The sequence below is a fragment of the Notamacropus eugenii genome, chromosome 1 (genome assembly GCF_028372415.1).
Source record: "Notamacropus eugenii isolate mMacEug1 chromosome 1, mMacEug1.pri_v2, whole genome shotgun sequence".
NCBI classification, from domain to species: domain Eukaryota; kingdom Metazoa; phylum Chordata; class Mammalia; order Diprotodontia; family Macropodidae; genus Notamacropus; species Notamacropus eugenii.
In genome coordinates this window covers 481,411,953-481,427,282 of record NC_092872.1, presented here as the reverse complement: position 1 = coordinate 481,427,282, position 15,330 = coordinate 481,411,953, and the positions used below count along the sequence as shown (strand labels likewise).

Genomic DNA, 15,330 nt, shown 5'->3' with positions numbered 1-15,330 from the left:
TCTTGAATGTAAAGAAAAAAGCTTTTAGGGGTGCCTGGGTCCCCAGAAAAGACAATTGGAGCAGGATGCTCTAGGCATATCCCCTGTGACTACATCACACCTCATGACCACAACTCTCTCATCCTCAGAGAGGCTGATGCTGCCACCTCCTTTCCACCCCACACTTCCTCACTGTGCTCTTGTTCAGATATTGTAGAACCTTCTTTCCTCCTCATCTCGCTCGGGCCAAGATTCTGCCCCCACTTCTGCCACGTATGGAAAAGCCTCTCTAGTCTGTCTCAATTTCCTTTTTCCTGAGAAAAAGATGCAGCACTGAGTCAATGGAAAATACACCCAAGTCTCATTTCTTCTTAACAAGTCAAAGAGCATGAGATCCTCAGAATCATAAACTCTTAAGAGATGAAAAGGACCTTAAAAGTCCCCGACTCCAAGCTCCCACGATGAGAATTCCATTTACAAAGATTCTTGAGAGATGGTCTCTGCTTAGGTGCTTCCAGTAATGGGGGCCCATTACTTTGATCCTTCATATAGCATGGCTTTCAGAGGCCTCACCCTCTTGACTGTCCTCTTTTGAACACAAGCTAATTTATTAGTGTCCTTCAAAATGTGGCACTTACAACTGTCCTTCTGACACTTGTATTAATAACTCACTTTGAATGAGATTAAGGTGCTTCTATCTTACACCATATTCTACCTAAATCCTAAAGTACTAAAGAAGGCTAAAAGGGCCAACAAGCCCTTCCTGGCCAGCAGAAAATATATCAAGTATTTTGCCTAATGCTTCCTCAATCTTCATATTTTAAATGGCTCTACCAAATCTCCAAAGAATGCTCAGTTACTCGTTTGTAATGGTGTTCATATGTGTATTATTTCCAAATGCTAATGGCCCGAGAGTATTAGCATTAGCAGAATTACAATCCAACTGACCCAACTTATCATGGTTGGCCATGAGAATACATCACCAGAAAAACAGCCTCCTAACAGAATGTCAATATTTCCATTTGCTCAAAAGTCTGAGGACACAAGAAACTGACATCAGGAGCATCAGCAAATCTGGGCATGCAGCCAACCCTTCCACTGACACAGGTCATCTGCACTCTAGGTGCAAGGCCCACAACCAGATCTTATCACCTACAAAGTCTAACATCTTACCTTAGATTTGAGTATTAAGTCCTCTTTGGTGACCTCACCTATAGAATCAAGGTGAGGGCAAAGCTCCCTGGAGTCTCCCATTCTTACCCTAGTTCACCTAAGAGAATACAAAAGTCATCTTTAGTTGATTAGCCTCATTCCACAGGAAAAAAAAGAGTTAGCTATTAATAAAGACATTCACAGGCTCAAAACTAGACAATCTTTGCTACTTTTTTTAAAGAATGAATCAAACTCTTCAGCCCAGTGAATACTCTTCTTTGATAATTGCTAGGGAGCAATCCAAGAAGGTTGGATTGTTTGGAAGAGGTATAGGGAAAAAAGATCAAGATATTTTTATCCAAATTTTCCTAAATACTCCTCCAGAGAAACAATATCTTTTATATTCTGTGAGCACGTTCACCAAGAGAAATATTTTAAATCATTAAACAATGACAAGGAGTGGTAAGGGCAGCACAATCAGCCCTTACTAAGGATTCCTTTTCAGGATTTGCCTTTCTGAAAAGACAGCTTTCTACATCTAGGAAACAAAAGTGGAGAGCTCAAGTACCTTTTCAAAGGACCCACATATATAGGCATTTAATCAACATTCATTTAACCAGTAAGCGAACCTATTATAAAAGCCAGGTTAATTGAGACAAGGGGCAATATATAATAACTTAATGGAGCTCTTCTGTACTTCAGCAGAAATCATATAGATCATCAAAGCTGGCTTTATCATGGCTGTGAAGGAACAGCTTTATTCATTATCTGTGAGGATTCTGGTTTGCCATACCTTTAAGTGACTCCACTGGGCAGCTGCAAGCATTCTGCTACAGATGACTCAATGTTTCAGCTTCTTTGGAAGAAGCTGATCAGGATTATTCCAAAGGGCCTAGAGAAGGGAAAACAAACCAGTCTTTCATTGTTTTAAAAATCACTTTCGTTGATATTAATAACAACAATGACATGTATATTTGGGGCAGGTAGGTGGTGCAGTGGATACAGCACCTGGTCTACAGTCTGGAAGACCCATCTTCCTGAGTTCAAATCTGGCTTCAGACACCTGCTAGCTTTGTGACCCTGGGCAAGTCACTTAACCCTGTTTACCTTGGCTTCCTCATCTGTAAAATGAGCTGGAGAAGGAAATAGCAACCACTCCAGCATCTTTGCCAAGAAAACCCCAACTGGGATCACAAAGATTTGGACATGACTGAAAACAACATAACACCATGAATACTGCTTTTTATGGTTTACCAAGCACTTTACACACAGGTTTACCCTCACAACAACCCTGTGAGGTAGGTGTTATTATTATTCCCATTGAAAGATAAGTTGAGGGGGGCGGAGCCAAGATGGCGGAGTAGAAAGACGCACATACACATAGCTCTGAACCCACAACCCATAGAATGGCTACAGGGAAGTAACTCACGGCGAATTCTGCACCCAGAGGCCACGGAACATTGGAGCGAGGGAGATTTCGGTTCCAGAGAGACCTGCAAACCTCTCGCGGGGGGTCCTTCGCGCTGCGGACTGGGCGCCGGGACTGGGAGCTGAGTGCAGCCCTGCAGCGGCCACGGCACCGAGAGGAAAAGATCCGAGCAGGCTTCACAGACAGGATCTCCAGCGGCCACGCGGGTCCCTCCACCCACAAAGGGATCTGCAAACCTCTCGCAAAAGGTCCGTCGTGCTGCAGACGCAAAGCCCAGCCCAGACCTGCTGCAGCCACGGCTGCGGCACCGAGAGAAACAGATCCGAGCAGGCTTCAGGGACGGGATCTCCAGCGGCCACACAAGTCCCTCCACCCACAGGTGACAGGGGTGGGTGAGAGAGTCTCTTTGGCGGGTCGAGAGGGGAGTGGGGTGCCCCCATAATTCAGGCCCCCCCGGGAGGTAGAAGCTGAGAGGCGGCTGCAGACAGGGGCTCCCCAAGCAGGCGGGAGCCTGAATCCATTGTGGAAGGTCTGTGCATAAACCCCCTGAGGGAACTGAGCCTGAGAGGTGGCCCTGCCCCGACCTCAGCACAAGAACATAATCTCATACTGAATAGCAGCCCTGCCCCCGCCAAAAGCCCTGAGGCTGGAAGCAGCATTTGAATCTCACACCCCAAACGCTGGCTGGGAAGATCAGGAGGCGAGGTGGGTGTGAGGAGAATATTCAGAGGTCAAGTCACTGGCTGGGAAAATGCCCAGAAAAGGGAAAAGAAATAAGACTATAGAAGGTTACTTTCTTGGTGAACAGGCATTTCCTCCCTTCCTTTCTGATGAGGAAGAACAATGCTTACAATCAGGCAAAGACACAGAAATCAAGGCTTCTGTGTCCCAGCCCACCCAATGGGCTCAGGCCATGGAAGAGCTCAAAAAGAATTTTGAAAATCAAGTTAGAGAGGTAGAGGAAAAGCTGGGAAGAGAAATGAGAGACATGAAGTCAAAGCATGAACAGCAGATCAGCTCCCTGCTAAGGGAGACCCAAAAAAATGTTGCAGAAATTAACACCTTGAAAACGAGCCTAACTCAATTGGCAAAAGAGGTTCAAAAAGCCAATGAGGAGAAGAATGTTTTCAAAAGCAGAATTAGCCAAATGGAAAAGGAGATTCAAAAGCTCACTGAAGAAAATAGTTCTTTCAAAATTAGAATGGCACAGATGGAGGCTAATGACTTTATGCAAAACCAAGAAATCACAGAACAAAGAGAGAAGAATGGAAAAATGGAAGATAATGTGAAATATCTCATTGGAAAAACAACAGACCTGGAAAATAGATCCAGGAGAGACAATTTAAAAATTATGGGACTACCTGAAAGCCATGATCAAAAGAAGAGCTTAGACATCATCTTTCATGAAATTATCAAGGAAAACTGCCCTGAGATTCTAGAACCACAGGGCAAAATAAATATTCAAGGAATCCACAGAACACCGCCTGAAAGAGATCCAAAAAGAGAAACTCCTAGGAACATTGTGGCCAAATTCCAGAGTTCCCAGGTCAAGGAGAAAATACTGCAGGCAGCTAGAAAGAAACAATTCAAGTATTATGGAAATACAATCAGGATAACACAAGATCTAGCAGCCTCTACATTAAGGGATCGAAGGGCATGGAATAGGATATTCCAGAAGTCAAAGGAACTAGGACTAAAACCAAGAATCACCTACCCAGCAAAACTGACTATAATACTTCAGGGGAAAAAATGGTCTTTCAATGAAATAGAGGATTTTCAAGTATTCTTGATGAAAAGACCAGAGCTAAAAAGAAAATTTGACTTTCAAACACAAGAATGAAGAGAACCATGAAAAGGTGAACAGCAAAGTGAAGTCATAAGGGACTTACTAAAGCTGAACTGTTTACATTCCTACATGGAAAGACAATATTTGTAACTCTTGAAACATTTCAGTATCTGGGTACTGGGTGGGATTACACATGCACACACGCTCACATACATAGAGACAGAGTGCACAGAGTGAATTGAATAGGATGGGATCATATCTTAAAAAAAAAATGAAATCAAGCAGTGAGAGAGAAATATATTGGGAGGAAAAAGGGAGAAATTGAATGGGGCAAATTATCTCTCATAAAAGAGGCAATCAAAAGACTCATTAGTGGAGGGATAAAGAGGGGAGGTGAGAGAAAAACATGAAGTCTACTCTCATCACATTCCACTAAAGGAAAGAATAAAATGCACACTCATTTTGGTAGGAAAACCTATCTCACAATACAGGAAAGTGGGGGATAAGGGGACAAGCAGGGTGGGGGGGATGATAGAAGGGAGGGCATGAGGAGGAGAGTGCAATTCGAGGTCGACATTCATGGGGAGGGATAGGATCAAAAGAGAATAGAAGTAATGGGGGACAGGATAGGATGGAGGGAAATATAGTTAGTCCTATACAACACAACTATTATGGAAGTCATTTGCAAAACTACACAGATATGGCCTATATTGAATTGCTTGCCTTCCAAAGGGAAGGGGTGGGGAGGGAGGGAGGAGGAGAAGTTGGAACTCAAAGTGTTAGGATCAGCTGTCGAGTAATGTTCTTGCCACTAGGAAATAAGAAATACAGGTAAAGGGGTATAGAAAGCTATCTGGCCCTACAGGACAAAAGAGAAGATGGAGACAAGGGCAGAGAGGGATGATAGAAGAGAGAGCAGATTGGTCATAGGGGCAATTAGAATGCTTGGTGTTTGGGGGGGGAGGGGATAAAAGGGGAGAAAATTTGCAACCCAAAATTTTGTGAAAATGAATGTTAAAAGTTAAATAAATTAATTATAAAAAAAAAAAAAAAAAAGAAAGATAAGTTGAGGCTTAGAGAGGCTAAGTGACCTTCACCATAGTCAGGTAGCTCATCTGTAACAGGACTCAACAGGACTCAAGTTTTTCTGACTTCAAGTCAAGGAAGGGCACCATCCACTTTGCTACCTCACTGCATGGTTTACCAGATCTATGCGTAATGAAAAAAATTAAGATTCCTCTAACATAGGAGGATGAATATTTAGCAAACATCCATCAGACTAGACTTGCAGTGATTTAAAAAAAAAAATGTTACTCCAGAGCTGAGGTTCTTAATCTTTTTGTGTTATGGACCAGTCTGGGGAAGCTGGTAGACCCCCTCCTCAGGGTCATGCTTTTCAATGCATGGAATAGAATATATTGGTCTGAAAGGAAACTAATTATATCTAAATATAGCTATCAAAACTTTAAAAAAAAAAAAAAAGCAAAAACCAGTTCACAGACTCCTGGTTAAGTAATTCTATTCTAGAGTAGCTTGGAATCAGGAGAAACTAGATTCAAATTTCCTTTCTACATTTACTAGCTACATGACCCTGAGTGAGTCATTTCACTTTTATCTACCTCATATAACTCTCTAAAACTAATAGAGATTGAGATTTGATGCCTGTGTTAGCGGAAGGAGTTCCATCAGAAGTTGTTTGCCACACAAACTGGAGCATTCAAACAATAAACAGACCTCTAATTTCTAGGATTAATTTCTCTTATTTTGCAGGTAGATTGGGCACACTGCCAACACCTCTAGTAGGCTTTTCTGACAGCTAGAACCTGCTCAGCCTTGAAATTTCTCCAGGGCTAAGCAAGCAAGGTTATTTGTCCGCTGGACTTCTCCGGATTCCTTTAGACTTATTAAGAGAAGAATTGGACAGAGGCTACTAAAGGGTATGTGGATTCAGAGAGGTAGCTGATAGCCTTGGCACAGAAATGCTATTCTCTTCGTCTTTTCCCTCTCTGGTCCAGCCTCACATCCCTTCAGTTAGGATGGGCTTGGCTATTTATCAAGCATTCCGTCCTGGCTCATCAACCACAGTTGGTTTCAAGAGGCTATCCTTTGGAATTTCCTAAGTCTCTAGCAAAACAAACCTATTATAACCTACTTCACCCTTCAAAGTTTTTGCGGCTCCAGATTGTGGCTACAATCAATTCCATCCACCCCTTCTGCAATTCCCCAAGAGGGCTAGAGTTCCTATTAAAGAACTGTTTGAAAAGGGAGTGGCAGTTAGAAGGGAACAGTATTTAAACTGAATTCACAAATCATAGGACAATGATTGGCTTCAAAGTTTGAAATTCCCAATCTTTCCACCCTCTAAAGTAGAGTAAGCAATATTTTTAAGCCTCTCCCCAGAGGCCACCACACTCATTTAACATATATGCATTACTGAATGGCCTCTCTTCCCAACTTATACCTTTAACTACTTCAGGAAAAGTCAATAAGTCAACCAACATTTATTAAGTACTGAGTGCCAGGCACGGTGTTGGGTATGCAAAGATGAAAAAGAAAACACTTTTTCCCCCTCTTGGGAACTTACATTTTCCTGGAAGATATAACATGTGCACTAGAAAAACAAAAAAACAAAATTTACCCAAAACTATTTCAAAGCTGAGAGAGTGCTGCGGCATAAATGGGAAGGACACAAAAGGTTTTACGTAGGAGGAAGCACCAAACTGTGGGTTTAAACTCACAGTTTAAGAAGCACTGAAGGGGTCCTGAGTGAAAAAAAATTTAAGAAGCCCTGCTCTTAAGGAAGCTAGGGATTCTAAGAGTTGAAGTTGAGGAGTGATTGAGTTCCTCCACACAGGAGATCACTTGTGCAAAAGTGAGAGAAGAGGATGTCATGGTATGAAGAACAATCAGTAATCTATTCTTATTGGACTGGTGAATACAAGAAGGGCAAGAATAGGAAATAAGAATAGGAATACAGATGGAAGTCATATTATGAAGGGCTTCAAATGCTAGGCTGAGGAGTTCATCTTTTAACCTAGATGCAATAAAGAACTATTGAAGATTTTTGATTAGGGAAGTGTCAGATCTGTTTAGGGGATGTCAATCTGGCACTTGTGTGAAGAATGGATTAGAGTGGGGAATGACTACAGGCAGAAAAAACAACTGGGAGGTTATTGCAATAATTCAGGCAAGAGGTGGTGAAGGCCTAGAGTTGAGACTAGGTAAATCTACAGAAGCTAGGTGTGAGAGATGTTGTACAAAAAGAATGACAAGACTTGGAAACTGATTGAATATGGGAACTGAAGAGGAAAGAGTCAAGCATGACCCAAGGTTTCAAACCTGGGTGTCTAAGAAAATGGTGGTACTCTGGACAGAAATAAAAATCAGGAAGAAGTAGTTTGGCAGAAAAGACATGGTACAGTCAGAGGATCCATGCTCAAATCTCAACACTGCCACTCACTATAGTTTAGGCAAATCACATCATTTCTTTTAACCTCAGTTTCTTCATGTGTAAATTGAAGGGGCTGAACTTAAATGATTACTAAGATGCCCTTGTTCCAAATATATGCTCCATTACCACTTGAGATACTTATAGGACACCCAGATGAAAACATCCAACACACGCGTAATATTCCAGGAGAAAGATAAAGGAGAGATATATAATTTGGGGATTCACCTGCATAGAAATAATCATCAAACTCTTGCAAGCAGAGGCAATCACAGGAAAAAAGAAGACTGGAGGATAGCTAAAGAAAAGACTAGAGAAGGCCTGAACCACATATGCCCAACAAAGGATTTCTTGTTGCTGAAAAAAATGTAGAGTTGCCACTACATTCTCCAGTTTGTCATGTGACTGGTGGCAACCAACCACCATCGGTCTATCTTATCTGTAGCCTGAAGAAGTTTAGCCTATTTTAATTTTGATCCCTACCTCCTGCCAAGTTGTGCAGGTCTGGACTAGAGGACTAGCTCTTAAGGGCTGCCCACATTTAGTGGAGAGGAGGATAACGTTCCATCTAAATGATACTGAGGAAAGGTCAGAAAGGCAGGAAAAAAAGAAGGAATATAGTTTGGTGAAGCGCTGTGGGTTGTGATCCCATCTGGAGTTGTGTAACTGAATGAGGGGGTTGCAAAAATTTAGTAATGGTAAAAGGTTTCTGAATGTACAACAACCAAAAATTAATTTCAAATCAAATTCATAATGAATCTGAAGTGTTTCTGGAAATTCTTGGAAGTACTGCACCTCGAAACTTCACCGCAGCCTTGTTTCTGAACACATAACGTGTGCAACTTTGCATTAAGCATGCCATCGCACCACGAAATGCCGACAAATGCTGCCAGGAACACCTCAGCTCAGATTTGAGACTACTGAATGTTATGAATTGCAGTGTTTTTACTGTTTGTAAAAAGCTTTCTGCTCTTACAGAAACACAATACTGAAACTGTAACATATTTATGTTAAAAGATAAAATTGAAAGTTTTACAAAAAAGTTACTATATGGAATACGGTAGAAAATGGTTCTTTAGAAATGTTTACAGCTACAGATGATTTTATAATCGAAAATAACCTTCCCAAAGATTCAATTGTAAGAGTTATAACTGATCATCTGAAGTGCCTGGAGACACAATTTCAGAAAAATTTCCCTTCAAATTTTGATGCAAAAATCTAAAATGAGTTCATAAACCATACTCAATTGAAATAAAAAACATCAGTCATCTGCTGCTAAAAGTGCAGGAAGAATTTGCCAAGTTATCAAGTGACACAGTTAAAACTTGAGTTTCCTAAAATATTGTTAAATGAATTTTGGTTTGGGAGTAGGACAGAATTTCCAACAATTTCTGATATGGCCCTAAACATACTTGTGTCATTTTGTACCACATGTTTATGTGAAGTGGCATTCTTAGTACTGATGATTATAAAATCCAAATATCAGCTTTGAAAAATCCCCTACCTAATTCTCCTTATGCCAATGAAATCATCGATCTGTTCAAAAACAATGATAGGAAACTAAGAGAGAAAAATATCATGGAAGCTGAGGGAGTAGAGACTGTCAAAGGAGAGAAGCAGAGGCTTCAAGAGGCCAAAGACAAAGCTGAGAAAAGGTCAATGGATCTGGCAGGTAAGAAACTGTTGGTCATCTTAAAGAGGATAGAATCAGGAGTTGTAAAGGGACTGACAGCTGAATGGGAGGTATGGAACTGGAGGCAATTAAGTGACCCCTTTCAGGATTTGGGGTGAGAAAGAAGTAGAGATATAGGATGATATGTTGTTCAAGGGCACAACAGAATCAAGCAAAGGTTATTTAAGTATGGGACATGTTTTTAGACATGAAGAAAGAGACCATGCATAGAAAGACAAAAGAAAGATCAGGAGAGATGAAGGGAAAAACTCCAGGAAGAGACTGGAGATAGGATCAAAAGCACAGGAGGAGAGATTAGCTTTAGGAAGGTACCCATCTTTGAGAGAGTGAAGGAAAAACTAAGAGAAGATAAGGAAGGATTGTAAGGGATGGAGAGGGAGAAGAGGAAATCCTCAATGAGTGGCCTCTATTTTCTCGAAAAGTATACCAGGTCCTTTGCTGATTGTGGCTTGTTCTACCCGACACATTGTGCAAATTTAGAGACATATTCACTCCAAATGTTCTTATGGACTATTTATACTGAACCCTTGGCAGAGCCTTCCAAGTTCATACTGGTCTGATCAGCTGGACATCCTGGACCTTGGCCCCATAGTAATGTCATTTTAGGTTTTTTGAGCACCCCAAGAACAACCAACCAACTAACCCAAAAAATACCTTGCTCAGTTGTTCAATGTTTGTCAGTGATCAATATTTTTCACAGTCATATATACAGTCTTATAACTTACACAGGCAATCGACCTTGGCAGAGGGTGAAACTCAGAAAAAGAAAAAAAATCATAAACTATGATTTTTAAGCAGTTAACAATTACATACTATTACAAGCTAGTATACTTATTACACAATAGTAGGGTAAATAAATTAGGAAACACAGTAAAGATGGATTAAATCTGCACAACACTGCTAAGTGTCCCCCCAAATTAATTGGAATTTCCCTCATTAATTTCTGACTTGAGCCAGTAAATGGTTAGAGGCAGTTAGAGAGCTCAGTGAATAGAGCACTGAACCTAGAGTCAAGTGAAGACCTTAGTTCAAATATGGCCTCAGATATTTATTACCTGAGTGACCCTAGACAAGTGACTTAACTTCTGTCTGCCTCAGTTTCTCCACCTGTAGACTGGGGATATTAACAGCACCTACTTTTGTTGTAAGGATAAAATATTTGTAAAGTGCTCTGAAAACCTGAAATGCTATGTAAATGGTAGCCATCATTAATACCATTATTATTAATATACAGTGTTAATGTTTTGTATTAGTAGCGTATCAGAACTTTGATGACTCCTTTAATGCCATGATCATACCTACCTCTAGATTTAAGTATATTTAATAGTAGGCTACTATCTAAAAAGTTTTCTTTAGTTCTTCTTAGATAGCTGTGATATTTACTTTGCGTCGGTTCCAACATATTCTAACCTACCATAGAATTAGAAGTAGTTGAGCCATGATCTTAAAGAGAGCTTATTCCTAGCATGAACTTAATAAATTCTTTTTTGTTGTTGCTTTCTCAATTAGACGAGAAATCAGGAATTGAAACTTCCCCTAGTTATTTTGAAAAGAGACTGAATGCTTTTGATTTAGTGTGGAAGGAAACATTGACCTGCACAGGATTACCAAAGTTTGTGGTTAGCTATACTGTACTTAGAATCTGCAGTCTGAAGTAGAGGTCAGATTAAAAAAAAAAAAAAAGCAAAAAAAAATTTTTGATTATATTTTTGCTTTAAATCAAGAGCGCTTCCAGACCAACTTCCTAACTCTCTGAGAAAATGCTCTACATTATATATATCCCAGACATATCATGTCCTGTGTATGAAAGAAGAAATTCAGTGTCTCTTACCTAGTTATACTATATGGAAAAAGCCAAGTCTTTCTTTAGATCAAGGAATACTCATAATCAAAGTAGATTCAAATGTATGTTCTTTCTCCTGACTACCAAAGGGACTTTTATTCCCATAGGCTTTTACCAAGGTTTTCTTTCACTGTAACAAAACAGTCATCACAAAATGATAAATTTGTATCATCTCCTAAAACAATCATTTATTAAAATTACAATGTGTCTGTTAAAAAAAATTAAATTACCTTAAGCATAGCTTCTATTAGTTTCCCTTTTGTCCAGGTCCCACAGAAAAAGGAAAACACTAGAAGCACATGTCCCCAAAGCTCTTGAACTCTCATCAGGTTCAGACCTGCTAAAAAATGATTCCTTGAGCTGAGGAGTACTACTTCACAATCAAAGACCTTTTTCACCCATGAATGATACACTTTCTTCTCTTGACACATCACATGTAGAATTCTACCACAGACCCTGCAAAGACCCAATACTAAGGCAGAAATTAGAGCCAGATTCCCCAAGGCCTAACATCCAGACCTATGGAACCCAAAAAGAATTGCCTATAAATAGATAAAGAAAAGCAAGGCTGCAGTAAGCACTAACTAAGCTTGAAGTTAATTGCTTCTGAAGCCAAGTAAATAATCCTCCTTTAATAGGAATGATGAGCAAACCCTAAAAATGTAGCACAAGGCAAAGACTGCCAATTATCAGTGGACAACTTTTCCCAGAGAACTGACAACTTCTTTGCACTAATCCTTATTGAGCTTTTATCAGGAACTTAAAATGTTCAGGATTCTTTATTTTTATCTTAGAAGTGGGAGCATGTTTGTCAATGATCAATATGATGAAACACTTTGAAAAAATGTCAGAGAAATGGAATGCCTGGTAAAGAATATGTACAAAGTAGGTATTCGTTCAGGACCTGTTGAAATTACAATTGATAAAAAAGCAGAGCTCCTATGTCTTCCCTCTTTCTCCAGCAGCCACTGCTAAAACTTAAATTAAAAAAGATATCCTGCCTTTCCCCAAATCTTGCTACAGCATAAGTAATCTATCACTTTTCATATTCATACAAAAACTAAATTATTACTCTACACACAAATGCATTCTCTCTCCTGGCTAATTCACACGGCACTTTCCCCCTCTAAGTTGACAAACAAAAAACCAAAAAACTTATGGGGGAGAGGGAATGAGAGCAAGTGTGTGTGTGGGGTGGATGTGTGGGTGTGTGGGTGTGAGTGAGAGAGGGAGAGAGAGAGGGAGGGAGAGAGAATGATGCAGATACACTAAGGTACAAAGCTTTCCACTGAGCTTTCAGAATGAAATCAGCCTTCCTTTGGAGGCTGCCAGGTTACACAATTAAGATTTCAAAAGAGAGGCTGCAGGTGAAGATAAATGATTCTTTAGAAGAGATCAAATGCAACTGTCATCTTGACTCCCTGATAAAAGCAGGGTCTGGAGGATGCACGTCTAGGAGCAAGAGTCAAATTCCAACATCGGAACTAGAGCCCAGGCAGCCTGTTGCCCAGGCTGCTTCTCAGGGTTACTCATCATTTTCTCAAGGACCTTTTGCTGCATCATCCTTGTCCACACAGGTGGTGTGATGTGGTTGTGATGACAGTCTTTGTAATCCCAGAATTACCTCCCTCCTCATGAAGAAAAAAAGCAGCAAAGTGGGTGCAAGGAGGTTTAACTAACCAAGGGCCCGCCCCATTGGTGCTCACTGAAATGAGAGGAGTCGCTGCACAGCAAAAACTAAACAGAGGCTCGGAGCAGCCCCTTGGGAAACGCTTCTCATCCCAGGCAACTGACCTAACTAATTCTGCCTAGAGTCACCAGTTCCTTCGGTTTTCTTGCCTGGTTTTTGCATACACCACACATTTGTCGACCACTGTCACCCCTCTGCTTTCAGTCCTCATCTTCTAATTCTTCTGAGTTACCAATGCACTCCATCCCCTTTCCAACACAACTGCAGGCTTCCTTCTAAACCATTCCCCCTCGCTTCCCCCCACCATGCCTTGTTTGACTCCCTTTTATTCCCTTAATTCTGTCTTCAAAAGATGCTGGTTCCTATTAACCTTCATCACCCCCCACCTCAAAATTTCCTCCGAGGTTTTACTGACCAAACTTCTCCTCCTTATCTGGTGGAGGCGGGGGAGAGGTCCCTGACCGGCCTCGATCTATCCACAAGCCCCCTTTCCTTGAACCCTCTCCTGCTCCTCCCCTAGTCTCACTCCCGGACCTCTCTAAGCTGGCCTCACCTTCGCCACCCTCCCCCGTTCTCCCTTTTCTCTCTTAGCCCTGTCCCATCCCCCTTTAACTCTCCCCGAGTCCTCCCACTTTCCCTCTCTTAACCTTCGCCCTCTACCCAACTCTCCCCTCTTAGTTGGTGGGTCTGGTTCTCCCTCCCCCATCCTTTCATTCCCCCTCTCCCTCGAACCTTCCCCCGCCCATCTCCAGTCAATTCCTTAAGCTCGGGTGGGCTAAACTCCGGGGCCAGGCCCCCAGGCTCCCCAACGGCAGAACCGGGCCCCTGACCGCTCACCGGCCCCCTCCTCGGGTCCTCGCCCTCCTCGGTCTCCGCCTCTCCTCTCTCGGGCTCGGGCTGCGGCTTCGGCACCCCAGGGCCTGGGGTCTCCTCCCGCCTTCCTGCCGAGGCCGGGGGTCCGGGACTACGCCCGGGGTGGGGGAGCGGACTCGCGGGCAGAGAGGGAGGGAAGGGGGCGGGGGGACAGGTAGAGAGGAGGGCTGGGGCAGGAGGGGGCCGCGCCGGGCTGGTCCGCGCACCGAGCAGGGGCAGGGGGCGCCGGGGAAGGGCCTCCCACCCGGAGAGAGAGGCCACGAGCGAACGAGCCCGGGGCGTGGGCTGGGGAAGCCAAGCCGCTCCTAGGCCCAGGTGGAGGCGGGGCCCGCAGGCGTCCCAGCTCGGAGCCCAGGAGGCGGGGTCTCCTGGGGCTCACTGGGGAGGCCCTCTCCCCCAGTGCCCCGGTTATAGCCTCCTGGGAAGGGGACCGTGCTCAGCCTGCCTGCGGAGATGGGGGCCTACAGGAGCCGTACCAAGAATTCTTTAGACCCGGCCAACGTGGGGGGAGCGGGGTGGGGGGTGGGGGGCGGAAAGATGTGTTTTGCACGCAGGTTTTACTTGTTAGAGAAGACTGTGCGGTGGGTGGGTGGGATCACTGTAAAGTGACAGTGACTTTTGTTTTTTGAAAGAGAATCAGTAAAACCTTTTTTTAAAAAAGAAAAAGCACCATCGCCTTTATCACCAAACATCTGTCCTGTCCTTTCTCCTATGGACTGCCATCTCCTTGAGAGCAAACCAGTGTCAGCTGTCAATAACTCAGTGTTCTGTAGGAGGAAACTTGCACCCATTACCTCCGAGTCGTGTGGGAGACAAAGACTGCCCCTCTACCCCAAAAGACACAGTCTGTGTCCTTAAGGAACTTGCATTCTATTAGGCGGTATATATAGCCTTTTTTGCGGGGAGAGGGTGGAGGTGTTGACGGGGCACATAAGCCTTAGAAATCCAGGGGGAGCTGGGGTAGTCGCACAGGACCACAAGAGAAAAAGCAAGCAAGACTCCTTTCTTGCCTAAGCTTCCAGACCTGGCTCTAGCCCCATCTCCTCCAAGCCTCCTTCAAGGACAGCCCAGCCCAGTTCTCAGTGATGGCTGGCTCCCAGTGGCATTTATTGGCTATATAATTGGCTGCACAATCAGTTACGACCTTATGGCATCCTGTGTTGTTTTGAACTAGTATTTAAATATTTTTACTGTTACACTCAACATGAATATTTATATTTTTACACACCATTCAGCAAACACTTATCAAATATCTATTGCTTCAAGGCACTGTCAAAGATGCCTGGAACAAAAAGAGACAAACAACAATCTAAGAAAGGCAGGGGATGTTTTAATTTGCATTAGTTATGAGTTATTGTAATGAAAGTGCTTCGTAAAGCAGTATAATAAACAAACGTCTGTTAATATTGTAGCTGTTATTTCTACCCCTTAGATCCC

General features: G+C 42.6%; 1 protein-coding gene across 3 annotated transcripts in view; it reads right to left on the bottom strand.

Annotated features, from left to right (window-relative positions):
- The window catches only part of USP20 (ubiquitin specific peptidase 20), a 49,634-nt gene extending 35,644 nt beyond the window's left edge, over positions 1 to 13,990 (bottom strand). For 2 of the 3 annotated variants that reach the window (XM_072632686.1, XM_072632688.1), the window contains exons 1-3: positions 13,858 to 13,990; positions 1,925 to 2,023; positions 1,153 to 1,249 (exon numbers count right to left, since the gene is read on the bottom strand). In XM_072632686.1, coding sequence (XP_072488787.1) covers positions 1,153 to 1,233 — 81 coding nt within the window. In that variant the 5' untranslated portion in view covers positions 1,234 to 1,249; positions 1,925 to 2,023; positions 13,858 to 13,990. Of the gene's footprint in view, positions 1 to 1,152; positions 1,250 to 1,924; positions 2,024 to 11,560; positions 11,583 to 13,857 lie in introns of those variants that run through there. The other variant, XM_072632687.1, reaches the window with a different exon arrangement.
- Between the last annotated feature and the right edge of the window lie 1,340 nt (positions 13,991 to 15,330).